The following is a 27610-nucleotide window of genomic DNA, read 5'->3' as shown; positions in this document are numbered from 1 at the left end:
GACCCTCGTTAAGCGCAGGTGCGTGAAAACTTTTAGCTTCTTTCACGTTCAAAAGGAGCTAAAAGTTTTCACGCACCTGCACTTAACGAGGGAATCACACGGACACTCCATTAGGTACACCGCCATTTTCAAGTGTACCAAATAACAGGCCACTTTATTAGGGAAATATCATGGTCAAAGGTCACAGGTGTTAAGCTCTGGTCCTCGGGGCCGCGTTCCAACATGTTTTCCAAGCGACCCTCGTTAAGCGCAGGTGCGTGAAAACTTTTAGCTTCTTTCACGTTCAAAAGGAGCTAAAACTTTTCACGCAGGTGTGTTTAACGAGGGTAACGTTCTGATTGGCTGGTTGATGTGACGTCACTCGGACACTCCATTAGTGTACCTAATAACAGGCCACTTCATTAGGGAAAAAAATCATGATCAAAGCTTAACTGAAAGTGAAAAGTGCCACACCCGCCCTCACCCCCACCTCCTGATTGGCTGTGTGATCTGTGACGTCACTCGGACACTACATTAGGTACAGTTGGTGAATGCAATTCACTGACTCGTTCGTGAACGGGAAGTCATTTCTCTTCTTCGTTTTGTTATACGGCGAGGTGGCACCAGCTTCAATCCGCATTACCGATACCTACGGTGTGGGATAAATTACGTCATTGCATGATGGTTGAAGTCATATGAACTGAAAAAAGAACGACTAAGTTCAGGAAGTGATCCGTTCACGCACGTTCATTGAAAAGAATCGTTATTTTGAACGAATCCTTCACTCACGAGCTAACACTAGTCAACACGCTCAACTATCAACCAAGATGAACACGGTCGTGTCTGCAAAGATGGTATGCAAGTGTTTGTTTGGCGCCGTGGACCGCGACCAGGTGGACCGAGACTTGGAACGGAATCTCCAGCAGTTTAGCCAAGAGGACACCCAGCGCTGGAACTTCAATTTCAAGACGGAAACCCCGCTGCCCGGCAGGTTGCAGTGGGAGAAAAATCCCGTGGAGCGCATCGCTGCCTTTTACCACGAGTCCTCCAGGGGCCAGAAAACTTGGTGCACCACTAAGGGTATTAAAGCATTCATTCTTGCTATGTTGTCAGAATAATATCAAATATGAAACAAAATCTTATTCTTGACATTTTCGAAACATTCACCCGGAGCTAGCGTAGTAGCTAAATCGACGTCCATTTTAAAGGTTTCGCTTCCCGCTGGAAAATACAACAACGTTTCAATCATTTCAATTGTTTTCTGTTATGTAGCAAACTAACATAGTAGAAAATTACATTTTTATCTGCTAAATTTTCTAGTCCAGGGGCAATTCTCAGATAAGAAATTTAGGAGGGCAGTGATGCAGGCTTTACATTTAGCTTCCAAAAATGTAATACCACACAAATACACAACATTAAGCCTTTTAAAACAGGTAACCGCAATTCCAATATGTTTTCCAGCGTATGAGGAGTCGGACACTGAAGACTGCCCAGGTAAAATGTGTCCTGCTGAAGTCACCCCTGGACCAAAGAAGAGGACACTCCCAAAGTCTTCAGTCAAGACCACAGACAATGAAACTACAGGTAAAGAGGGAAACTAACTAACTAACTGGGTCACTGTAATTTGATGCTGATAAGTCCATATTTCTGTTCTTCATATTTCCAGAAGATCTGTCTGTTCCAGCAAAGCAAAGTTGCACTAAAATGGTCCAAATCCACATCTGAAGATGAACATTCAGTCTAACTGTTGCTCTTAAAGTTTTGTTCAATGTTCACATGACATTTTGTTTGAAGTTACTACATGTCATTCAAAATACCACAAACACAATTTATTGCCTGAATAATTGAGTTCTTTGTAAAAAAGAAAAAAAAAGTTCAGTCACCAAACCTGGTCTTCAGTTCAGTACATACATTTCACCCAATATAGAGTCAATATTTGAATTGTTCTATTTTTTTGTTATGACTACACAGGTGTAAAAATGTTGAAATTAAAGCATTGTGGTGGCTTCTTGCAGTACAATAATTACACATTGCATTCATTGAAAATCTTTGAAATGACCAAAACATTGGTGCATCATTTGAAAGGGGAGAAGCCAGCCATTGTTTGCTTTGATTAGTTTAATGACAGAATTAACAAAGGCAATGCATAATAAATATCTAAAGTGGTTCTGGCTGCAGGAGTGATATAAGGTGTATGCAGAAAAAAAAACAAAAAATAGTGGCACGGTTGTGTTTTCATTTCAAAAGCCTCATACACACAAGCTATAGACTGTGCTTACTGAAATACATTTGAGAAAAAACCAAAAGGTGGCGCTATTCAGTAAGCATCTACCAGTAAATTGTCTTGAAGCGGGGCTTTCCGTGCAGTCAAGTAAGTGGGCGTGGCAACAGTACAGTCACTCTTGGTTACTTTGACCTAAAAAGCATTCAAAGAATGACCCTGGGGGAGAGATTAAACTAATGCTATGCAGCTAGGAAATATTTGAAGTGAACCAAAATACTGAAAACTATTTCAAAGAATGCAAAACACGACCACGCGCCATCAGAGCAAGTAAGACAAGAAAACTAAGGCAACCTTCTATGGTAGACAAAAGCACACAAGATTGTCTTGCAAACATCAAAATGAAAAAATGCACCTAACAGGCCATGGACTTCAGCTGTGCACTTTATATTTTGTGTGTGTGATTTACCAAGATCTACTGTATGTCATCGTCACTTTATAAAGTGGTTGACGTGCAAAAGGGAGACAAAATTTAAAAAAAAACTGCCTCGTGCTATTTACTCACAGTGTTGACAAAACTAAGTGAATGGATTAAGAAACATTCTGGGAATAACCTTCACGCTTTTGTCAAAGTATAAATGCATGGAATTACTTCGAGTTGTAAAAAAAAAAATAGCAAAGCTTTTTAGTGGCTAAACGTCACAGATAAAAAAAAAAAAAAAGGCAGTTTGTTAAGGAAAAAGAAGAAATGAAATTAATCGACGCAAGTACCCTTTTAGCGATTAAATACACACTATCAGTCTTGTCCGGCCGACAGCTGGAGTCAGTAGAGAAAAGAAGCAAAGTCAAATCGTGTTCCTGATCCGTAGGAACGTCTTGCTACTTCATCAAACATCGCTGATAGATACAAAAGTGACTCGGGCAGCTCAACTTGTGTCTTCACAGCGCGTTTGGAAACGTTCAAAGTTGAGCCAGGAGAAGTTTGCGATCAAGCCAGCCTGGTCGGCGGTCCCAGAGGCGGAGTCACGTGGATACGACTTTTGTTTCCATTCCTTCAGTGAGCCAGCCTCTTTACGGCGGAACGTTTGGATTGGATTCCATTCACTCCGGTTGGTGCCGTTCTTCCATTTCTCCACGAGAGGCCGTGCGCGCTCGTGTGTACTCGCTGCTCTGAGCCGCCCTCTGAGTCCCGTTGCCGCGGCGCCACCGCCGTACCGCCAGGAAAGTGTTGAGGGCGTACACACCTGTGGCCAGGAAGCCAAAGATCTGCACGCAAGAGGAAATAGGAAGTCAGTAACAATTCACAATGGCCGTGGGAAACCACTTAACCTTTTGCATGTTGATGCGACAAGGAGAGGTTCGTTTGAATTCTCGCTCTTGCAGCGCAAATAAACTTTTTTTTTTTTTCCTCCAATAAGCAAATCGAGGTAAGCATGCACGCAAATCGGGCCGGCGTACTCACCGCTGCCGCTATTTCAGCCCCGGTCTTGTGGTTTATGCACACCAGCACGAGCGATGACAAGAAGAAGAGGAAGGTGCTGGCTGCCGCGTTAGCCAAATCCTACGGGAACACACCAAACACACTCGGCTTGTCAACAACAATTTGCTTTGCATCCCTGCTGCTTCATTACAGTGCACTTAAAACTACAGGAAGTAGGTGCAGTTCAAAGGTACTGAGATGTTGCAGACCCGGCCGGCCCGGCTATCCCCCGAAGCGGAGAAAATAAGACCTACAAAAATTCCCTTCATGTTTTAAGACGAAGGGCTAGTTTGGCTTCACCTTGGGATGGATGCAGGACTTCAATCATCACTGGCCTCTAAAGCGGTGGCAATAAAGGGGATTCATTGATTTTTGATGATCCTCAACATCTCCTTATCTTAACTCCCTCGAACCGTTTACAAGGAAGCAGTGTCAGAAGCTTCCAGCCACGCCCACTTTGCACACCAACTGTATCCCAACACACACGCAGGGTTTCGTGTGACACACCCAACCAGTTGAACAGGATCTTGTCTCCTTTTTTGAGGGTCTCCATTGTCTCCCGTGGGGGAAGCAAACAATCACACTGGTTATGGCTGCTGGTCTGGTTAGCAAGTAGCAACAAAGCAGTGTTGTTGCTAGAAAGTGCACACAGAAAGTAAAGGCAATGAAACAAAGCCATCGCGACAAGCCAGTAGAGCAGGGGTGTCCAAGTCCAGTCCTCGAGGGCCGCATTCCTCCATGTTTTCCAAGTTTCCCTCGTTAAACACACCTGATTCAATGATCAGGCTCCTGCAGAACGTGAGGATGAACTGCGGCCCTCGAGGACTGGACTTGGACACCCCCGCCTTACACTGAGTGCCAAAAGTCCCAATGATCGTGAGCAGCAGGGGGGGGGGGGCCCCATTTCAACCCCTTACACTGAGTGCCAAGCAGGGAAGAAATGGGTACCATTGTTATAGTCACTGGTATGACTCGGCAGGGGTTTGAACCCACAACCTCCCAATCTCAGGGCGGACACTCTCCTCTTAGGCCACTGAGCTGGTAAATGCTTGTATCGTAGTACAACACTTATAGTCGTTTTTAAATAACGTGTATACGCTTAAATATTGCTATCCAATATATCTACTGCAATTTCACATTAGATTGCTGGTTTGAAATTTGCTTAATAAACATTTATGTTAAAACTTGTCTGGCGTCTTGTTTTTATATTCGCCAATTAAAACATTAAAATCAGACATTTGGTTAACTGCTTTATATGACAATATGTGTAGGTACACTACACGAGGTTAAAAAAAAAAGCGAATAAATAAAGGGTTAATTGCACAACAAAAGCATTTCCTCACACCTGGGTTCGAACAAAGGTCTAGCCGAGCAAGAGCCCGACTCACTAACCAGTCGGCTATTTCGACCGGCGGTCGACAATTGCTTGCACTGTTTTGTACTAGTGATGTGCATTCCAGTTCTCAAGTGAGCTGAATCTTTAGAATCGGTTCACTCAAAATATTTGTTCAAAAGAATCGTTCACCAAATCGTTCGCTACACTTTCTTATTTTATTATTTTTTTTACCTCGTGTAGTGTACCAAAATATCCCATAATTATCTGCCTAAATAATTATGACTAATTTAAAACTATTCTACTTGTTAATACCTACAAAATAACATATTCTAACCGGAGATTGCATTGACCTAATTTTCACATGGTCCTTGTTTACATTTTGCATTTGACACTGACAGCTGTCAAGTGCCACGTTAGGGCTCTTCTTGTGTAAGTTTTATTTGTTATGGGTTTTGTTTTGTAAGTTTAACTTTGGGTACTTTGAAAGTGTCATTTTAAATTGTACTTTGCTAGGTGTTCGTGTACGCGTTGATGACATCTGGAGCTGCTCCATAAAACCATACATGTTCCATGTACTGAGAGCAAGGCTTCCATAGGGTAGTGGTTAGCGCTCTGGGCTTTCACCCCAGCGACCCAGGTTCGAATCTCGGTGGGACCCAAAAAATTTTATCATAGAAAATTTGCAACACAGTTGATCGTGTAACCATAAAACCATACATGTCGCACGCATTGAGAGCAAGGCTTCCATAGGGTAGTGGTTAGCGCTCTGGGCTTTCACCACAGCGACCCAGGTTCGAATCTCAGTGGCACCCAAAAAATTTTATCATAGAAAATTTGCAACACAGTTGCTCGTGTAACCATAAAACCATACATGTCGCATGCACCGAGAGCAGGGCTTCCATAGGGTAGTGGTTAGCGCTCTGGACTTTCACCCCAGTGACCAAAGTTCGAATCTCAGTGGGACCCAAAACATTTTATCATCGAAAATTTGCAACACAGTTGCTCGTGTAACCATAAAACCATACATGTCGCATGCACTGAGAGCAAGGCTTCCATAGGGTAGTGGTTAGTTCTCTGGGCTTTCACCCCAGCGACCCAGGTTCGAATCTCAGTGGGACCCAAAAAACTTTATCATAGAAAATTTGCAACACAGTTGCTCGTGTAACCATAAAACAATACATGTCGCATGCACTGAGAGCAAGGCTTCCATAGGGTAGTGGTTAGCGCTCTGGGCTTTCACCCCAGCCACCCAGGTTCGAATCTCAGTGGGACCCAAAAAATTTTATCATAGAAAATTTGCAACACAGTTGCTCGTGTAACCATAAAACCATACATGTCGCTCGCACTGAGAGCAAGGCTTCCATAGGGTAGTGGTTAGCGCTCTGGGCTTTCACCACAGCGACCCAGGTTCGAATCTCAGTGGCACCCAAAAAATTTTATCATAGAAAATTTGCAACACAGTTGCTCGTGTAACCATAAAACCATACATGTCGCATGCACTGAGAGCAGGGCTTCCATAGGGTAGTGGTTAGCGCTCTGGGCTTTCACCCCAGCAACCCAGGTTCGAATCTCAGTGGGACCCAAAAAATTAGGGTTAGAGGTAGGGTTAGGGTTAGAGGTGGGGTTAGAGGTGGGGGTAGGGTTAGAGGTAGGGTTAGGGTTAGAGGTAGGGTTAGAGGTAGGGTTAGGGTTAGAGGTAGGGTTAGAGGTAGGGGTGGGGGTAGGGTTAGGGTTAGAGGTAGGGTTAGGGTTAGGGGTGGGCTTAGGCTTAGAGGTAGGGTTAGGGCTAGGGTTAGGGTTAGAGGTGGGATTAGGGTTAGAGGTGGGGTTAGGGTTAGGGTTAGATGTGGGGTTAGGGTTAGAAGTGGGGTTAGAGGTAGGGTTAGGGTTAGAGGTGGGGTTAGAGGTGGGGTTAGAGGTAGTGTTAGGGGTGGGGTTAGAGGTGGGGTTAGGGTTAGAGGTGGGGTTAGGGTTAGGGTTAGGGGTGGGGTTAGAGGTGGGGTTAGAGGTGGGGTTAGGGTTAGAGGTAGGGCTAGGGTTAGGGTTAGAGGTGGGGTTAGGGTTAGAGGTAGGGCTAGGGTTAGGGTTAGAGGTGGGGTTAGGGTTAGAGGTAGGGCTAGGGTTAGGGTTAGAGGTGGGGTTAGGGTTAGAGGTAGGGCTAGGGTTAGGGTTAGAGGTAGGGTTAGGGTTAGAGGTAGGGCTAGGGTTAGGGTTAGAGGTAGGGTTAGGGTTAGAGGTAGGGCTAGGGTTAGGGTTAGAGGTAGGGTCAGAGGTAGGGTTGGGGTTAGAGGTGGGGTTAGAGGTAGGGTTAGGGGTGGGGTTAGAGGTAGGGTTAGGGGTGGGGTTAGGGGTGGGGTTAGAGGTAGGGTTAGGGGTAGGATTAGGGGTGGGGTTAGAGGTAGGGTTAGGGGTGGGGTTAGGGGTAGGGTTAGGGTTAGAGGTGGGCTTAGGGTTAGAGGTGGGGTTAAAGGTGGGGTTAGAGGTGGGGTTAGGGGTAGGGTTAGGGTTAGAGGTGGGCTTAGGGTTAGAGGTGGGGTTAGAGGTAGGGTTAGAGGTGGGGTTAGAGGTAGGGTTAGGGTTAGAGGTGGGGTTAGAGGTTAGAGGTAGGGTTAGGGTTAGAGGTGGGGTTAGAGGTAGGGTTAGGGGTAGGGTTAGAGGTGGGGTTAGGGGTGGGATTATAGGTGGGGTTAGGGGTAGGGTTAGGGTACCTACCGTGTATGGTAGTTTTTTTTTTTTTTTTTTTTTTTTTTCAAAAAAAAAAATAAAAAACGGTAGTTTAACTACCATGTATGGTAGTTTAACTACCGTGTATGGTAGTTTTTTTATTTTTTATTTTTTATTTTTTTTCAAAAAAAAACAAAAAAAAAACGGTAGTTTAACTACCATGTATGGTAGTTTAACTACCGTGTATGGTAGTTTTTTTTTTTTTTGAAAAAAAAAAAAACTACCATACACGGTAGTTAAACTACCATACATGGTAGTTAAACTACCGTTTTTTTTTTGTTTTTTTTTTTTTTTTTAAAAAAAAAAAAAAAAAAAAAAAAAAAAACTACCATACACGGTAGTTAAACTACCATACATGGTAGTTAAACTACCGTTTTTTTTTTTTTTTTTTTTTTTTTTTTTTTTTTTTTTTTTTTTTTTAAAAAAAAAAAAAAAAAAAAAAAACTACCATACACGGTAGTTAAACTACCATACATGGTAGTTAAACTACCGGTTTTTTTTTTTTTTGATAAAAAAAAAAAAAACTACCATACACGGTAGTTAAACTACCATACATGGTAGTTAAACTACCGTTTTTTTTTTTTTTTTTTTTTTTTGTTTTTTTAAAAACTATGGTAGTTTAAAAAAAAATACCCTACCTCTAACCCTACCTCTAACCCCACCTCTAACCCCACCTCTAACCCTAAGCCCACCTCTAACCCTAACCCTACCCCTAACCCCACCTCTAACCCCACCTCTAACCCCACCTCTAACCCCACCCCTAACCCTACCTCTAACCCCACCCCTAACCCTATCCCTAACCCTATCTCTAACCCCACCTCTAACCCCACCTCTAACCCTAACCCTACCTCTAACCCTAACCCTACCTCTAACCCCACCTCTAACCCTAACCCTACCTCTAACCCTAACCCTACCTCTAACCCCACCTCTAACCCCAACCCTACCTCTAACCCTAACCCTACCTCTAACCCCACCTCTAACCCTAACCCTACCTCTAACCCTAACCATAACCCTAGCCCTACCTCTAACCCTAACCCTACCTCTAACCCCACCTCTAACCCTAACCCCACCTCTAACCCTACCTCTAACCCCACCTCTAACCCTAACCCCACCTCTAACCCTAACCCTACCTCTAACCCTAACCCTACCTCTAACCCCACCTCTAACCCTAACCCTACCTCTAACCCTAACCCTACCTCTAACCCCACCTCTAACCCTAACCCTACCTCTAACCCTAACCATAACCCTAGCCCTACCTCTAACCCTAACCCTACCTCTAACCCCACCTCTAACCCTAACCCCACCTCTAACCCTACCTCTAACCCCACCTCTAACCCTAACCCCACCTCTAACCCTAACCCTACCTCTAACCCCACCTCTAACCCTAACCCCACATCTAACCCTAACCCTACCTCTAACCCTAACCCTACCTCTAACCCCACCTCTAACCCCAACCCTACCTCTAACCCTAACCCTACCTCTAACCCCACCTCTAACCCTAACCCTACCTCTAACCCTAACCATAACCCTAGCCCTACCTCTAACCCTAACCCTACCTCTAACCCCACCTCTAACCCTAACCCCACATCTAACCCTAACCTCTAACCCTAACCTCTAACCCCACCCCTAACCCTAACCTTACCTCTAACCCCACCTCTAACCCTAACCCCACCTCTAACCCTAACCCTACCTCTAACCCCACCTCTAACCCTAACCCCACATCTAACCCTAACCTCTAACCCCACCCCTAACCCTAACCTTACCTCTAACCCCACCTCTAACCCCAACCCTACCTCTAACCCTAACCCTACCTCTAACCCTAACCCCACCTCTAACCCTAACCCTACCTCTAACCCCACCTCTAAGCCCACCTCTAACCCTAAGCCCACCTCTAACCCTAAGCCCACCTCTAACCCTAACCCCACCCCTAACCCTACCTCTAACCCTACCTCTACCTCTAACCCTAACCCTAACCCTATCTCTACCTCTAAGCCCACCTCTAACCCTAAGCCCACCCCTAACCCTACCTCTAACCCTAAGCCCACCTCTAACCCTACCTCTAACCCTACCTCTAACCCTAACCCTACCTCTAACCCTATCTCTAACCCTAACCCCACCTCTAACCCCACCTCTAACCCCACCTCTAACCCTAACCCTACCTCTAACCCCACCTCTAACCCCACCTCTAACCCTAACCCTAATTTTTTGGGTCCCACTGAGATTCGAACCTGGGTTGCTGGGGTGAAAGCCCAGAGCGCTAACCACTACCCTATGGAAGCCCTGCTCTCAGTGCATGCGAAATGTATGGTTTTATGGTTACACGAGCAACTGTGTTGCAAATTTTCTATGATAAAATTTTTTGGGTCCCACTGAGATTCGAACCTGGGTGGCTGGGGTGAAAGCCCAGAGCGCTAACCACTACCCTATGGAAGCCTTGCTCTCAGTGCATGCGACATGTATTGTTTTATGGTTACACGAGCAACTGTGTTGCAAATTTTCTATGATAAAATTTTTTGGGTCCCACTGAGATTCGAACCTGGGTCGCTGGGGTGAAAGCCCAGAGAACTAACCACTACCCTATGGAAGCCTTGCTCTCAGTGCATGCGACATGTATGGTTTTATGGTTACACGAGCAACTGTGTTGCAAATTTTCGATGATAGAATGTTTTGGGTCCCACTGAGATTCGAACTTTGGTCACTGGGGTGAAAGTCCAGAGCGCTAACCACTACCCTATGGAAGCCCTGCTCTCGGTGCATGCGACATGTATGGTTTTATGGTTACACGAGCAACTGTGTTGCAAATTTTCTATGATAAAATTTTTTGGGTGCCACTGAGATTCGAACCTGGGTCGCTGTGGTGAAAGCCCAGAGCGCTAACCACTACCCTATGGAAGCCTTGCTCTCAATGCGTGCGACATGTATGGTTTTATGGTTACACGATCAACTGTGTTGCAAATTTTCTATGATAAAATTTTTTGGGTCCCACCGAGATTCGAACCTGGGTCGCTGGGGTGAAAGCCCAGAGCGCTAACCACTACCCTATGGAAGCCTTGCTCTCAGTACATGGAACATGTATGGTTTTATGGAGCAGCTCCAGATGTCATCAACGCGTACACGAACACCTAGCAAAGTACAATTTAAAATGACACTTTCAAAGTACCCAAAGTTAAACTTACAAAACAAAACCCATAACAAATAAAACTTACACAAGAAGAGCCCTAACGTGGCACTTGACAGCTGTCAGTGTCAAATGCAAAATGTAAACAAGGACCATGTGAAAATTAGGTCAATGCAATCTCCGGTTAGAATATGTTATTTTGTAGGTATTAACAAGTAGAATAGTTTTAAATTAGTCATAATTATTTAGGCAGATAATTATGGGATATTTTGGTACACTACACGAGGTAAAAAAAATAATAAAATAAGAAAGTGTAGCGAACGATTTGGTGAACGATTCTTTTGAACAAATATTTTGAGTGAACCGATTCTAAAGATTCAGCTCACTTGAGAACTGGAATGCACATCACTAGTACAAAACAGTGCAAGCAATTGTCGACCGCCGGTCGAAATAGCCGACTGGTTAGTGAGTCGGGCTCTTGCTCGGCTAGACCTTTGTTCGAACCCAGGTGTGAGGAAATGCTTTTGTTGTGCAATTAACCCTTTATTTATTCGCTTTTTTTTTTAACCTCGTGTAGTGTACCTACACATATTGTCATATAAAGCAGTTAACCAAATGTCTGATTTTAATGTTTTAATTGGCGAATATAAAAACAAGACGCCAGACAAGTTTTAACATAAATGTTTATTAAAAATAATAATATTAAAAGCAAATTTCAAACCAGCAATCTAATGTGAAATTGCAGTAGATATATTGGATAGCAATATTTAAGCGTATACACGTTATTTAAAAACGACTATAAGTGTTGTACTACGATACAAGCATTTACCAGCTCAGTGGCCTAAGAGGAGAGTGTCCGCCCTGAGATTGGGAGGTTGTGGGTTCAAACCCCTGCCGAGTCATACCAGTGACTATAACAATGGTACCCATTTCTTCCCTGCTTGGCACTCAGTGTAAGGGGTTGAAATGGGGCCCCCCCCCCTGCTGCTCACGATCATTGGGACTTTTGGCACTCAGTGTAAGGCGGGGGTGTCCAAGTCCAGTCCTCGAGGGCCGCAGTTCATCCTCACGTTCTGCAGGAGCCTGATCATTGAATCAGGTGTGTTTAACGAGGGAAACTTGGAAAACATGGAGGAATGCGGCCCTCGAGGACTGGACTTGGACACCCCTGCAGTAGAGGGTGACATGAAGGAGATGGAGTCACATAGCACGCGATCACATGATCCAAACCCTCGCGCTCGACTTGCTCGGTCAGTGTAACGGCAGCATGGGTCAGGAGTTACCAATGAAAGAGCAGAATGGAAGCACTGTTGGAAGATACTGACACTGTTGATGACAAAAGGGTTGAAAAAAAAAAATCTATAACACAAGGCAACATTTCTGTTTTGATGAAAGTATTCCAATGGCAGTAACAAGTCCAGTAAGGACCCAAGAACAGAGCACAAAAGACACAAAAGGCCATCTGTCGATGAATTAATCATGCTCCTTTCTCGGTTCTCGTAGGGCGTAATCATCCTACGGTGAATGGAGTACACACATTAAGCCACATTCACGCAGAGGAGAAAAGGAAATAGAATAAAAGAAAGAAATTTCTCTAAATCTGCACTTTCAAACTACACCAACAAAACCAAAGAGCTATAAGACAAACCAGTTGCATTTGGGCAACTGGCTGACGAGGACATGTAAGCCGTGCGGCTTTCTGGAATGACAGCAAAAAGCTATTTTCCATTCCCCGCAGCTCAGATGACATGCCACCATCTTGAGTGTTTAGGCAAATAGTAAAGCGGTGTCAAAAAAAAAAAAGCAAGCGGCTCGTTTGCTCACAGCTGCATGTTCTCGTGACTCTCCGCCGCCTCCCGCCAACGCTACAAACTTTCCGTTTGCGAGATGCTAACGACATGTAAAAGTGGTTACGTTCATAACTAGCGTCAGGCATGACAATGCGTGAAAGCTAAAATCGAGAACATTTGAAAACAATTCAAACTTTTTTTTTTAAATAAAGAAATTGAGAAAATTGAAAACAATTTAAAAAAATGACAAAATAAAAAAATTTGAAAAAAAAACTAAATTAAGAAATTAAATTTAAAAAAAAATTAAAAAATAAAATACTTTAAAAAATGACAAAACTGTACCAACCGTGAGGTTCCAGTTTACGTGAGGCACTTTGGTGTGCAGGCTGAGAGAGAACATCACCAAGAGCACGACGGTGACCACAAAGGCGGTGCAGCTGACAAACTCGAAGAAGTAGACCCCGCTGCACGGGGAGCACATCATGATGGTTTCGATGCAGATGAAGGCAATGAGTGACAGCACCTGCAGAGAGACACATTCAACATCGTCATGAGGGACGCAGAATAAAAAAGCAAAGAAGCAAAATAAAATGAGCATTCATTTATTCAAAAGTCATTTAATTTTAAGAATAATTATATATTCGGGATATGAAGGTATTTTTAAAAAATGATGCGTCATTATTTGTTGGAGAAAATTTGATGTATCATAAGTTTTAGTGGTTTCGGTATCAATATCACAACTGAGTACTGGTATGGATCTGAAAAAAGTGGAATCAAACATTCCTAGTTGATATGCTTTACAAATCAAATTGACATAAATTTGCTCGTGGCACTTTCAAAATAAATTCGAGTCCGCATTGTAGCGCATGACCGAATGAAGTCGCCTGCAGCGGCAAGCTAACAGGCGCAACGACAATGAAATGATTTACAAATAGTTCCCAGTTACACATTTTTCACATGAACGCCCGCCCATCTTTGTGCCTGCACTAACTGGAGAATAAGTAACGGCTACATTTCATATCAAGATGACATTTTCATGGAACTAAGTTTGGTTTTGCTGTTCTCCACCAGCCACTTGTGACACTTTTACTGTTTTATCTCAGAGAATGAAAAAGTGTAACACATTTGGCATGCACTAAAGTGGCCTCCGCCTTTGTCCAATTGTGAATGTTTGCACAAAACCCGTGGGCCGCCTGACGCTCGATTGTCCTGTGAATAGAGCCGACCGAGGCCGTGAACTCATCCGGCGAGTCGGCTCCTGGCAGCCGCAACGGACGCCAGGAGCCGGCCGGCCAAGTCGTCAACAAACCACAGAATGGGAGGAATTCCCCTATTTAGGTGTTCTTTTGCCATCCAAGGCCCGGTGAAACCGCATGTACATTACTGACTGGATGAGTGTTTTCCAAATTCCTGAGATTGAACAGAACCAAGACAAACACTAATGCAACACCGCGTCTCATCCCAGGCTGCCGTTGCTCAATGACAAAGTTAGGCTTAAACTTTCATAAAGGTTAAGCAGTAACTAGGCATGTTTGAATAAAAAAATAAAAAAAACTTTCTTGAGATTATCAAAACCCCTCAAAATGAGGTCATTTAAAAAGTCCAAGAACAATTCCACACAAAGTGTCATCACTCAAATTCAATGAACGCCGTTTTTACAGTTTCTCATCAAGCCTCATTACTCTGTCACGTCAGACAAATCTTGCAAGGCAACACAGACAAAACCGCCAAAATGGCTGGGCTGGGCTGGGCTCACCGACGCCACCTCGCCACCAACTTATCAATTATGCATTTTTTGTTTGTGATGCAACCAAACAAGGCCGCCAATGAAGTCACATCTAAATGAGAGCAAATGCATGACTTCTCCAAAAGTCCCTTAGCAGGTGTCGGGCTGCCAAACAAGAGGGGCCACTAAGCTAATCGTGCAAGCGACGATGAGCGAGCCACCACTCCACCGTCACCTCTAAGGCAAATTTTTTAATTCATGTGCGAGAAAAACAACTGCAAATCTTACTGTGCGTGCAAAAAAAGAATGGCAAAAATGGCAACGTGGGAATACTTGAGCAGCAACCCACAGACTGAGTACTGTAAACCAGAGCGAGCCTCAATGCAGGTTACATTTCACCACAGAGAGAGTAGAAGGTGAATATGCATTTTTTTCCCCCCACACAACATTCTTTATTTCTCCCTCCCGGAGCCGAATAAGCAACATTACCACCAGAAGAGACCGCAGTGTCTCTCCAAGCAGGAAGCGCTCACGGACATTCGGGACCATCTGGAAAGTTCATTACATCAAGAGCACCTTATTTCATTATCGGGAGACTTTGCATAGGCGCTGGAAAGCAGAAGGATTTGTCTCATGACGTTCACAAGAGTTAGTCAGGTTTTGTTGACAACAAAACATGCTCAGGTTTCACGTGACACCAAGAAGGAAGTCAGAGAGGGGGGGGGTTGGGTGGTGGATGCTTTGTCTATGCAGGACAGTTTCAGGACAGGTCCATCGCTTTCACAATTTCTTCTCCATTCTCCTTATTTAGACCTTCATCGGGCACAGAATATTATTCCATAACGCCATTTGGGGCAAAGTAAGAGCACGAAGCAGTAAAAGTGCCGGCTAAGGAAGAAAAACCATCTGGCGGTGAGACTTGCAGACTTCCAACATACCAAATGCAAACTTGGAAGGGGTTCAACTGTCCTTGTTTGCGAAGGAGACATATTTCTCGACTGGCTTAAGAGCAAAAGTCTGTATCAAAGCAGAAGAGCAAATCATTCAGATAGATTGTAATGAGAGCTCATGTAACGCTTACATGGATGAGTTTGCTTGGGTGTAATTTTAAACACATTTGTGGAGATGCTTGCGTGAAGGCTAATTTATATCCCGTGCAACTCACAGGTGGCCTGTATAAAACAAAATGGAAGAGATACTGGAGTCCATTAAATATTAAAGAATATTGTTAAATGCTGCCTGGAAGGGAAGACCTCATCCCCCAAAAATGTTGGGTTGAGGTCAGGGCTCTTTCGTTCTTCCACACCAAATTCACAACCATAATTTTGAACGTTTGCTCAGGCTGGGGGGGGAAAAAAAAAGAAAAAAAAAAAAAAAAAAACACCGTCTCCAATGGAAGTGGTGGACAAGTCAGATAGTGACTCGACAGATTTTTTTTAGCAGCCGCCTTCAATTCACGCAATGTTGTCAAACTTAAATGTTGCCTTCCTAAAACTCTTTAGGAACTCATCACCAAATAACTTATTCTTTCTCTATTTTGTACAAAACTTAGTTCGGGGGAGTGTCATAATCCGACAGGTGCATGCATATGCGTCATCGAAGTGACATTTTCCAGGTAGCAAAATTGGAGAGAAAAAAAGTCAATTCTAAAGCATTCTGCACATGCACAATAATTGGATAAGTCATTGCAAAGTCAGTCAGCATGACAAAGCACTAATCACAATGTCCCTTCCTAGTTTATTTGCGAGTATTTAATCCATCACTTGAACACCAACTGTGCAGTTTTAAATTCTACGGTGACCATATGGCTAATTTGTTACGTCACTCCTCAATACAACTACAACGAGGAGTATTTATATGATCCACCAGACAATAAAAGACAACTTACCACTTCGATTGCCTTTAAAATGCCAAAGTAAGACTGGAGGTACTCCACATTGCACCGAATGCCGCCCCAAACACTCCTCGCCTGGACTGGCTCGGTGGTGGACTGGTAGGGGCTATTAGCCCCGGTGATCATGGTGTTGGAGGCCTCGCCGTCCGAGCCCTCCGCCTCCTCGGCGTTCCTCATGCTGGTTCCTCCTGGGCTTGTAATGTCCACTCGAAAATGTTTCAATCGGCGCCGTTTGTTTCTCTGCGCCCAAGAGTCCAATTTATTCCATGCCGAGACGATGAGCTTGAGGGAGAAAACCAAACGAAAGGTCCACTTCTCAAGGCTGTCTCGCCGGGACGCAATGGAGGGTTCACGGGGGTACAGAGGTCGACACCCCGGGTTGTTTACTGCTCGTCGCTTCGCTCCCAGTTGGAACTCTACGAAGCGGCTGGCTCACTTGTTTTCCACAATCATCACCACGGACGAGTCAGCGGCGTACTACGAGAAACACAAAAACACGCCTGCCTGCCTGCCTACCGGGATGAGCGAGCACTTTCTGCGAACAAATAACACAAATCCATCGGGATCGAGCGAGAACTCGATTGTTAGCGTCAACTTGAGGCCTTGCTGACCGGCAGGGAGCAGCTGCAAGCAACAGTGAGGCGGCTCGGCGCCGAGACGGCTTAGCTGAGCTGAGCTCCCCGTGGATGCGGGACAGTCGTGTCTCCGCCCCCCTACAAACTGCACCAAACTCTCCGCTAGTTTCGGGTTCCTCCAAGCAGTCTTCGAAAGCAGATTTTGGCCAGAAAAACGACAGGCAGCCCTTTTCTTTTTCTCTTGCGTTTTCCAATTGCATTTGTAGTCCGTCCAGGTGAAGGCCTGGAAAAATGACAATGCCTGCTACTCATCTAAATACACTGACGCGGGGCGATTCTTACATCCGTGTCATATATTTTGCAAGTTGTTGCAATTTGCCATCTCGGCGTTTAGAAATAATTTTACACTGTCCGTCTTTTTGGTAAGTAATTGTTTCGTACGTACTTGGCATTTACTGCCATCCGGTGGTTTGGTGTGGTAGTACAATGTCAAAATGAACGCCTAAGCATTCAACCAGAAAACAATATATAAATAAAACAATCCACCAAAAGGCAACACAGTTGGATTCATTGATTTATTGAAGCCGGGGATATGATAAGCATTTTCCTCAACTTTGTCGGCACAAGAAGCGCAGAATCCACATGGCAGCTTGGAGGCTACAGAGTTGTGTTAAAGTCATACAATCAAATTCTGAATTAATTCAGTACACAAAAGCAGCCATTTGAATGCTTATAATGTCTTGATATCCTCGATACAAAAGGACAGATAGCAGAAGCTTGTCATCTCACCGCCATTAGTGGTCAAAGGCAATTCATTAAAGTTGTCAAGCGACAGCTGACTTCAACCGAGTGAGGCCAGAGTACAAAAATTACATCAGCTCGATAATATTCAATGTTGGGAAGGACATCTAGTCATCATCATAAAAAAGGAAATTATGTAACCAAGCAGCGGGAGCACTTTATTCCTTTTAGCTAACTTACAGTTTTGGACAGAAAGTCAAGCTTGGTGTGACATTTCAAAGTTTGATATCAGAAAATGGTCCAAACCATTTAATCAGAAGAAGTCCCTGAACATTTTGTCAATCTTCAAGACCTACAAGAAACAATAATTGCAAAATAAAATTCTAAACTTGGGATTCCAAAGTTAAGCGTAGGCTGAAGCTTCCAATACGTAAGCAGCAAACGCTATTCGACGGTGTCCGTTCAAACCGAGAGCGCGAAAAGGCAAGACGAGAAAAGTGTGCATTCTGTGTCTAACTGTTACAAAAAGAAAGCGATTCAGGAGTCTGAGGAAAAGTGCTTCGTTCAACATGTTTGGATTGGTGTGCTTATTGACTGCATACGCCACCCGCTCACAAACCAGCAAAAGCGGCCTCCAATGTGCCCTTTGAACCTTCTCACATCATGTCAGATGACCAATGAAGTCACCTGTCACATTTATATCTAAAATAGTTTGTGGAAAGGGAGCAAAATAGGTTTGGGTGATGACAAACACGAGGTGGGGAAAAAAAAAAAAAAAAAAAAAGTGAGCAATGGGCAAAGAGTTGATTTGGTTGTGTCCAATTATTGTCCTTATTCTACTCGACTTTTCTAAACTAGCAGTCGTTTTCTTCACGACTGAAGGAGAGAGAGAAAAAAAAAAGACATCGTTGATTTGCACGGTGTGTGAAGGCAGGGTGTCGTTTGAAGGCAAAGCTCATTTTAGGGCACTGAAGGGGAAACTTGTGTTGTGGCTCTTGAAAGAAATAAAGCTGTTAAAATCTTTTTTTTTCTATACGAAACATCGACGAGGCCACAAAATTGTTTGTCTAAAATAAAAAAAACAAACAAAGAAAATAAGAACAAGCGCAGGCTTGATGTACATGAAGAAAAAAGGTAAATAGAAATAAATTAACTTGTCTGACGGCGATGGCGCTACAGTGCATTTTGCTCTCCTGTGGAAAAGCCACTCGGCGGCGGCGGCGGCTGCCGCGCTAGCCAGGCACTTTGGGGAGTAAAAGTCGCAAAGACGCTGCCCAAACCAAAGAGAAGATTCTGGTGGAGCCTCAAAACCGTATCAAACGCCAACTTAGCTAGTCAGAGGCCATGGAGCAGAATTGTATGTACACAAAATCAAACCTGAAGCACTTTTCTTTTTCTTATTTACAGAATCCTTCGAGACGACGAGGGCATTTGAGCACATTGATGTCGAGAATATTTCCCAAAACGGTGCTCGCGGAGGAAAAAAAACAGGGAAACTTTGTATAAATACCTTCGCATCAGCCCAACGTCTTGTTGGCAAACATGGGACTTGAACTTTCATGACAAACGCAATTAGGAGGTGAAAAGGTGTTTCAATTTCAAGGCAATTTGTTCTATGAGGAAAATTTAACCGTAGGCCAGTCAGGAGTGTTTTTTATTTTGTTTTTATAATATAGCTCAGCGACTGGGAGGCCTGCAACCCAGTCGGTCGGTCTAAGGGGGGCGCACATCTCCACAGACAACCTTAGTGGGAAACGCTCAAAGTGGAGACGAACCAATCTGCGGGCAACGCTATCGTCTTGTTCGCAACTTGTAAAATATTTCTTTCTCTCTCTTTCCCACCAAAACATCTTTTTTTTTTTTTTTGCTGAAACCTGCTCTGCGTTCCGACAAAGACATTGGGAATTTGGTCAACCGTTTATGCTCACATGTATACTTGAATTTCCATTATTGGCGCGGTGAACACTGCAGCTCTTTTCTTTTTTTCCTTTTTTTTTGGGTGGACTTCACACTTCGTTCTCAGTCTGCGGCGGGATGTTGTTGGCGGAAACCAGGGAGTCCTGTTTGCGTGTCATTCGGTCCAACTCAGCCTGGACGTCAGTCAAACCCGGCTTCTGCCCTTGGAATAAAAGGATGACAAAAGCACAAAAGTAATCTCCTGTAGCTTCTGTGTGGGGTGATTTAAAAAAATAAAAATAGCAAGCGGGTTAATGGAGCTCGCAAAGTGATGCTTTCCCATGCTGAAAGTTTGCCGGATGGCTGCCACGGTTAAGACGTGCAAAAAGGAACCGTCAAGCAAAGACACATGCATTATCCTCAAACCATTTTACTTGTCTCACTGCAATGACTTGCACATTCTAGTTTTGTTTAAAAAAGAAAAAAGAAAACAGCCTCATTTGACAGTTAGTTGAGCGACTTGCAATGTCGTCGTGGAATGTAAAGCGAAGCATTCCGTGGAGGTTTGCGTCATACAGGCCTGTCGCACGTTTCTTCCCATCTCAGGAGGTCAGCACGCATCTCTTTTGCAAGTCTTTTTAAACATTTGGCTTCAGGCTGTGGAGATAAAACTCCACGCGGCAAATGTTTGCCCTTTCTAACACACACGCACGCACGCACGCACACACAAGGAAGGATGTCTGTACCTGTTTTTTTGGCGGAGCCTTGCACCCCAGCGCCAACAGCGCCACTTCCGGGGCTGCCCGGGGATCCCGTCTTTTTACTCAACAGGCTGTTGAAGAAGTTGGCCAACACGCCCTCAGTGGCGGCTCCCGCTGTGGGAAAATGAGCAAGTATGTTATTTGGTGATGTCACAAGTTAGCGTCGGTTCACTAGCAACCTCTTGGGGGCAGTGTTGGCATGACAAAAATGTTTTGTTTTGGTTGACTTAGAGATGTCTAAAGTGGTCAAGTAAGATTTATTTTACCTTTCATGTTGGCGTCAGGCTTTTTGACAGCAGCCATCGGGGAACCGCTGCTTAAAGTGGGCTGACCAGCACGTCCTGCGGGTCTCGGGGAACCCGACGCGGTCCGGCCCGGCGATTCCTGCCTCGTGGAAAACAGAGAGACCGCGTCAGCGCTAACAGTTAGCTGAGAGGCCGGATAGTCTTGTCAACACTTACGGTAGCTCCTCTTGTTGGCGTGGCTGGCTGTTTTGCTAACAGAGACTGCAAGAGCAAAAATAGCCGCATGATTCAGTTGCGACTGACGTGCAATGTCGGGAAAATGGCCCGAGCGCTTCCCCAAAGTGGAGTCATGAGACGTACGTACCTGTTGTTTCATCAGGAACACCTGCTCGTCCTCCGCATTGATCTCTTTGTCATGCACCAGCTTTGAGGCACAACGGGAGCATTTCAGATACGAGTGAAAGCAGATACTTTGGATTTTCTCGAATGGACTGCGATACCTTTCGAACGGGAGGTTTAGTGATGAAATCTTCAAATGGATCTTCAGGTCTGACTGTAGTGAGGTTTTCGTGCAAGATGCAGATCTTCTTGTCGTTATCCCAACCCGATGGACTAGCGGAAAACACAAAATAAGAATTTAGCCGGATATCATAGCAGCATTAGGACGAGAAGACCGGAGCTCGGCTTTACTTACATGAACACCGCATCCTTCTCCACGACGAGGGCGGGATTGCTAAATTGGAAGTCATACACTTTATGTACAAGATACTTGTAAAGCAAATCTAGGTTCTTTTCCTCTTTGGCCGAGGTGTAGATGAGACCAGCTCCATCTGTTAGCGTGCGTCAAGGTACAAAGTAGGTTGGAGCTACATTATATATTTTTTTTCATCATTTGTAAAATGCTTGAAGGATACATTGTAAGCAAAATCGCCTAATGTGGGACTGGATGAAATCAAAGTGCTCTTCTCTGTAGTCGTGCTCCTTCTCCAATACGCTGATTGAGTCGCACTGTGGATTGGAGAGAAAGAGAGACAAGACAAAAATGAATGGAATACTATTGTGAAATACGACATACAGTAGTTTGACATTAGTGGTGACATCTGCCAAGAATATCAAATCTTTGTTTTAGGGGGCAACAGTTCACAGAGCCAAATCAAAACTCACGTTGAAGACATGTTTTGTGTGTTTAAAGCAACACATTTGTGTGTTTTGACTTTCACGGGCCATTTTGTGTCTGTGTGTGTGGTACAAGCAAGGATTTGCCGTCCACGCTGTCATCACGCTGCAACCCATACTGTGTCGCCATGGAAACGCTTGCCAAACTCCCTTGTTTAAGCTGATTTCCCCCCCTTTTGAACTCATTTTGGCAACTAGGGCACCCCATGAAGCCATTACTGCGTCCCTAAGACGGATTTGGACCGATAAAGTTGTCTGTAGCTTTGGGATGTTTGTATTTTGTTGAATAATAAGTGCTCCCAAACAGGTTACATGAGTGGATTTTTTTTTTTTTTCCCCCACCATACACACCCATTTCTCTCAATGCACTGCTGTGATGAGACGCTCAGAAAGAGAAATGGCCCATTTGAAATTCCCAGTAAGCATGTGAAGAAGCCCTGCTGATACAGAGAAAGGTACCAAATCTCGGCCCGGGGGGGGGCTTAGCGAGCAAGAACGGTTTCTTTTGATTACTCAGATAGCACAAGGCCCAAGTCAAAACAAAATGCAAGGAAATGCTCGGCTGGAGAGGAAAACATTTGGCGCTGTGACCGCTCATGAGGGCCCATCCGCAAAATCCAGCTATGCAAAACCTTGCCAAGATACTAAAGATTATTTTGGTTTAACGCAGGGAGATGCAAAAATGTGCCAGGGGAACTTCTGCAAAATCCTCAAATGTAGATTCAGTTTCTCCTTAGTTTTTTTTTTACTCCTGGTCAAAATTAGCCAGATTTCTGCTGACTGACGAATGCTTTACCTTTGTGCAAACTATTAGCACTGGAATGCCGAGATTGTGCGTGAGTGTGTTGTCCCCGAGTGGTAACACGACATCTTCGTCTTCGCCCGCTGCCAGGGCCCGTCTTTGCGGGGAGGCGGGGGCGGCTTCCTCCGGTTCCGCGTACTCCTGGAACGCTTTGACCACTGAGAACAACGACAAGAGCGAGAAAATGTGAGCTGCATCGTCACGTCACTTCAATTTACAGACACATGTCATCCGCAGAAAGATGGCTGCCTTGTTTTGCAAGTCCAGCTGTTGAAGACCTTTGGCAGCCAACCTGCGCGTGTGTGCTTAGAAGCAGGAAGCTTTGGCCGACTTCCTCTGGAGCTTTGGAATGTAGCGAGGGAACGGCCAGCGACATCAGATTAACGTGCGTTTGGGAGCCAGTTCCTTGACTTTCAAACATGGGATCAACTTTGCAACATGGATAAGGTAGAAATCCGGTATGTTTAAGTCCAAGGGAGCAAAATCAAGCCAAACCAATGGAATGAGCAAATTCACGGCATTGATTCCCAAAGTAGAAGAGAAACCGAGACCGCCCCGAGTCAAACACGTCTTTTTCACAGATTAGTAACGCTCTTGTGGGTTTAAAGAGTTTTTGTTTGAAAGTTTAACAAGTGAATGCGAGTCGAGGATGACTCAGACATTTCTTTCTCTTTTCATTGCTTCCCTTTTCAATTTACTTTCTGAACCGATCGTGCAATTTAGCCAGAAAAAAAAATCCAGCAAACAGCTCTTTTCATCAAGGCGTCCAGCCCACCTAGTGAGTTGAGCATTGCAGACGCTACTGCGGGAGGGGCGGGGAACTATGATGCAAGAGGGCTGCAACAGCTCCTGGATTGGAGCCACACACACAAATGTGTCTTGCCTCTCTTGTTTCTACACAGCCACTCAAATTTAACTCACTCGCAGTCAAAGGCTGTCATCTTCTCCATTTGTTTTTAGGGCGTTTCAAAAGCACCTGTAATAATTTATTTTTGGATTATAAGCTTGCAGAAAACTGCTCGAGTATTTAGTTTCATCTCCTAACTACTGTGGTCACATGCAGACATGCTGCGTTGTTGGACAGCATCGGCCCCAAGCTAGTTGTAATGTTGCTAATCGTGTTTTTGCATCATCACGCCAAGACGGCAAACATTTAAAAGCACTTAAATGATGACTGGTGCTACTACCAAAACATCCACAGACTAAACAATTGGCAACTCAACTTTGTACTTCCTTTCCAGTAAATTGTTCAATCTTTGTAGCTTTTATGTCATTGTTGTGGCCTCTTAAGTGATCAAACCGACGCAGAAGGCGGAGAAGTAGTCTTAAAAACCATGACGTGAACAAAAAGCATCATCTGTTCTCAATAGAATAGAGCTCTTTATGAGCAGATCTAAATTTAACAGTCGAGCACCATGGCGCTGCTTAAGTGGAGAACTTGCCCATGGCCAGAACGCACTGCTGAGGATCACAAGCTTCTGACAATGACCTAGAATCAGCAACAATTGGTGACGCCACACACACACTTCAGTCTGGTTCCATCTGCCGCTATCTACTCAAAGACCACTCTTGGTCAATGCATAATTCAGACGCTGAGATACAATTTATTTAAATCAGTTTTCATGATAGGAAGCAGAATAATGAGAAGCAACCTTTACTTACTCTTGAGCTCCATTTCTCTCAGGTCCTCTGGAGGGATCTTCAGTTTATCCACATGGTCACGTAGCACGCTGGCCCACTTCTGCAGCGACTCCATAATGGTCCAAGGTCGAGACATGTCCGCGACAAACACGGCTAGGCAATTACATAGCGACTGGGAGGAAACAGCAAACTTGAGCAGGCCTTTGTGGTACAGGTCTCCGTCCAGGATCCACACATTACATCGTGTAAGGTCTGCCAAAGGGAAAGAATTCATTTTGAGAATACAATAACAACTATGAAGCTGACGACAGAACAGATTCCACTTGGACTCACCATCTCGGTCTTCATCGTGGACATTTAAGTATTGATATTCCAGTCCCCTGCCTCTCTTGTTGTGTTCAGCTCCTTGGAGCTTGGACATGAGTGTAGTTTTTCCTGATCCATCCTCCCCTGAAAGACATTCCGGGCCGGGTCATCAGACAGTCTTCAACAGTGACGTTTTCATAGACACTTACCAAATACCAGAATGTTTTTTCCTGATGGCAATTTTGAACTTGAGCGGGTCGAAACGTCACTCAATATGGAGGTCCTATAAGATAGGAGTACTGTGAGTTAAATCGCCTGTACAGCAGATTTGCAAAACAAATGTTTCTATGGAAACTCAGTTGAAGCCACACAAAAGATGGCTGCCATTAAGCTATTTTTATTCGCCCTGTGGTCTGACTGCAATCGGAAAACTGAAATGATGTCATCTGTACGGACATAGGCAGATAATGCTGTTGTTAGAGGCGAAGGCGTTAGCACGAAGGGTCACGCTAGCTTGTTGTATGCCACATACAGGATTGAAATGACAGCGGTTAGCTTAGCTGTGACTTAACTTAGCCTAAAAAAAAACACACCCGGTATTAAAAACAAGAGAAATGCACATTCTTCAGACTTGCCAAAGAGGCTCATTATTTATAAAGAATGCTAGCAAAGTGCTCGCCCAGCCTCAATTCGTGCTAACGCGGCTGCTAGCCGGGCCGCCGGTGTTTGCTTCCCAGCAAAACAGTGATGACAAAGCAGGCAGACAAGGCGGCTCTACTTTTCCCTGCAGAACCCAACAGTTGTTAAAAGAGTAGGCAAACTTGCCAGAGGTCAAGTCCTTCGTCCTCCTCGTTGTTGTTGTCGCCTGTCCCGGCTACGCCCGAGAGCTGCTTCTCCAAAACGGGAGCCATCTTCTCTGTGTACGAGCACAAAGGCAGGCAAGGCCCCGCTGCTTGGCCACTACGAGCGCCGCCCTAGTCCAAGTGGCCAAGGGTGCGTTTCATTCTGCAGCAGCTACGCCGCTCCGGAATTTGGTGGCGGGCGGGGGTAGCGTCAAATTTCCGGTACCATTGTTTCACTTTTGCAAAAAAAAAGAAAAAAAAGAAATAAAGAATCTCACTGCGCAAACAGAAGTGTCACAAAATGTGAATAAGTAGATTAATTAAGTTAATTCACAATAAAATGTTACTTCGTCCAATAGTAAACGTCTATTTCGTTGACAATAATTTAGCAGCATTTCAAAAGCAACAATTTCACCTCGTTTTTTAAAAGTTTTTATTTATTGTACATTATGAAATTTACAAAAGTTCTACTGAAATGGTTTTGGCAAAACAGCTCTTGTGCTGGGAATATCCAGTAGGTGGTGCTATTTATTGAAGACTGATCGCATTATTTGTCAATGCACAAATGAAGGAAAATATAACCCGAAATAATGATATTACTAAGAAGGAAGCTCAATTATTTCCAGTTTAAATAAATATGAAACAAACCTATTTTATTTCTGGACAGTTGCAGAAGTTAATACAGGTGAAAATTTTCACTGTAGACACTGTAGAAAGCTCTCACTTTTGCAGTTATTGCACCTTTCTTTCTCCATGGGTCATAATTTCCTATATTGATCCAAGGATTCAGAATCAGAAAACGTTTGCATGCATGTTTTCTCCCATTTTTGTGGGAACAGAGTGACACACAGGGGTTGTGGTTCATCTCATGGGAATTGCATTCCAGAACATTTGGATCATGTGAAACTCGGCCTTTGCTGCTGCCCCTTTGCCACTGCCGAGCCCTGCTTCCAGCGAGAGAAACATGCGAGATTGATCTTGTTTTCTTTTTCTCACAAATGCAATCTTTGTCCCAGCCGTGCTACAGAAATTAGCAGCACAATCAAAAGTTCAAGACCCCAGCGCTAACAAAATTATACTGATTACATGGTTTGGGTTTTCAATATTCAAATTATAGTCACACTAATTTGTTCTGTTGGGGGAAATGAATAAAACCTCATGACTGAAAATGGAAAGCTGAATACAGCATTATCTTGACAAATTTAAGTCGCGTTTGCCTATGACGTGCGTTGTGCTTAGCATACAGGAGGGGGTGCTATGACCCCAAGAATACTCTTTGATTGAGAAATATTTGATAGTAAATAAAGCAAAAGGTGAATAAATTGAGCCGTAACATATAGTGTCAAATCAATTATTAATTCGGTATCTTGAAAGACCCAAGTCACTTGATTAACTCTGGGACTCACGTGATCTTTTCCAACAAATCACTTTGGTTGTTTTTCTGCTTGTTTGAAAAGACGCGGCCAAATAGGTTAGTTATGATTGTTTTTATCTTTTAATTGTTTTATTGATTCCATTTTTCCTAAAATCAAGTGATCTGATGCTGCAAACCAATCGTGTCTTTCTGAACAGTTTCCCCACAACATCATCCTCTTTATCTTCTTAGCGTCTTATTTTCAAACATCTCCTAACCTACTTATTGCGCATGTCAGCTTTGCATATCCATGCGGAGCTTATCCATGTGAAACGCAACAATTATCAGTGTCACTATTAAATTGCGTAATTTATCTGAATGACCCCCCAATAGATAACATTTTATTTTGGCAAATCTTGTTATACTCCTGGTTGGTCAGCAGATGTACTTGGTCGTCAGCGGAGAGGGTGTGTGCTGGAGAGGAGGGGTTAAATTCTGGAGGGTGGGTGGGTATAGATTGCAGTGGGAGCCCTGGTGGGTCAGGCTGCATTGTGATAGCGACAGATGTCCTCGGAGCCAGCCACACTGCACCCTCCTCGCACTCGCACTCGCACTCGCACAGCAAGAGCGGAATCCGCCCGCAGCTGTCACTTGCAAGGCTTTCACCTCCATTAGCACATTCAAGCGGAGTCTGGAGAGCAACTGATCACTCTCTTCGCATACAGGTTAGTTAAGCCGATCATTTTTGCTTTGGAAAATGAGCTCGTTTTCTATAAAGATATGATTTTTCCCCCCCCCCCTACTCATTTTCTCAAAGAATGAAAAGAACCAGTTCCTCTGGGCAGCTTTCCTATTGTTGTCGCCATTCCTTTTCTCTGATTATGCAAATGTATTTCTATTTCAATAGTAAAGCCGGGGAGTTTTTTTTTTCTTCCTCTCCTTTTCTTCTCCAGACTGGTTCAGCCTGTGTGCGCTGGTGCCTCTTTAGTCTTTACCGGCAGCC

General features: G+C 44.2%; 3 protein-coding genes across 4 annotated transcripts; 1 reads left to right on the top strand and 2 right to left on the bottom strand.

Annotated features, from left to right (window-relative positions):
* The first annotated feature begins 574 nt into the window (after positions 1-574).
* LOC125967333 (cyclin-dependent kinase inhibitor 1B-like) lies at positions 575-2002 on the top strand. The gene is made up of 3 exons (XM_049718330.1): positions 575-1059; positions 1441-1563; positions 1646-2002. The coding sequence occupies exons 1-3, from the start codon at positions 807-809 to the stop codon at positions 1702-1704; spliced, it is 435 nt and encodes a 144-aa protein (XP_049574287.1). The 5' UTR covers positions 575-806; the 3' UTR covers positions 1705-2002.
* Positions 1787-17260, bottom strand: cmtm4 (CKLF-like MARVEL transmembrane domain containing 4). Its single transcript, XM_049718327.1, has 4 exons — positions 16263-17260; positions 12995-13171; positions 3663-3761; positions 1787-3466 (listed from the first exon to the last, which is right to left on the bottom strand). The coding sequence occupies exons 1-4, from the start codon at positions 16443-16445 to the stop codon at positions 3302-3304; spliced, it is 624 nt and encodes a 207-aa protein (XP_049574284.1). The 5' UTR covers positions 16446-17260; the 3' UTR covers positions 1787-3301.
* Positions 17261-17404: 144 nt separating this feature from the next.
* Positions 17405-25404, bottom strand: dync1li2 (dynein, cytoplasmic 1, light intermediate chain 2). Of its 2 annotated transcripts, none has more exons than XM_049718316.1 (13): positions 25237-25404; positions 24621-24694; positions 24439-24555; positions 24127-24357; positions 22459-22622; positions 21401-21494; positions 21181-21316; positions 20987-21098; positions 20851-20910; positions 20703-20747; positions 20508-20625; positions 20227-20355; positions 17405-19703 (listed from the first exon to the last, which is right to left on the bottom strand). In XM_049718316.1, the coding sequence occupies exons 1-13, from the start codon at positions 25320-25322 to the stop codon at positions 19591-19593; spliced, it is 1479 nt and encodes a 492-aa protein (XP_049574273.1). In that variant the 5' UTR covers positions 25323-25404; the 3' UTR covers positions 17405-19590. The 2 variants fall into 2 exon arrangements, with proteins under 2 accessions (XP_049574273.1, XP_049574274.1); XM_049718317.1 differs by having other exon boundaries at positions 17405-19698.
* Positions 25405-27610: the final 2206 nt, after the last annotated feature.

This window comes from Syngnathus scovelli, chromosome 4, assembly GCF_024217435.2.
Source record: "Syngnathus scovelli strain Florida chromosome 4, RoL_Ssco_1.2, whole genome shotgun sequence".
In the NCBI taxonomy this organism is placed as follows: Eukaryota; Metazoa; Chordata; class Actinopteri; order Syngnathiformes; family Syngnathidae; genus Syngnathus; species Syngnathus scovelli.
The sequence above is the reverse complement of the archived record's forward strand: the minus strand, read 5'-3'. Positions and strand labels throughout refer to the sequence as shown.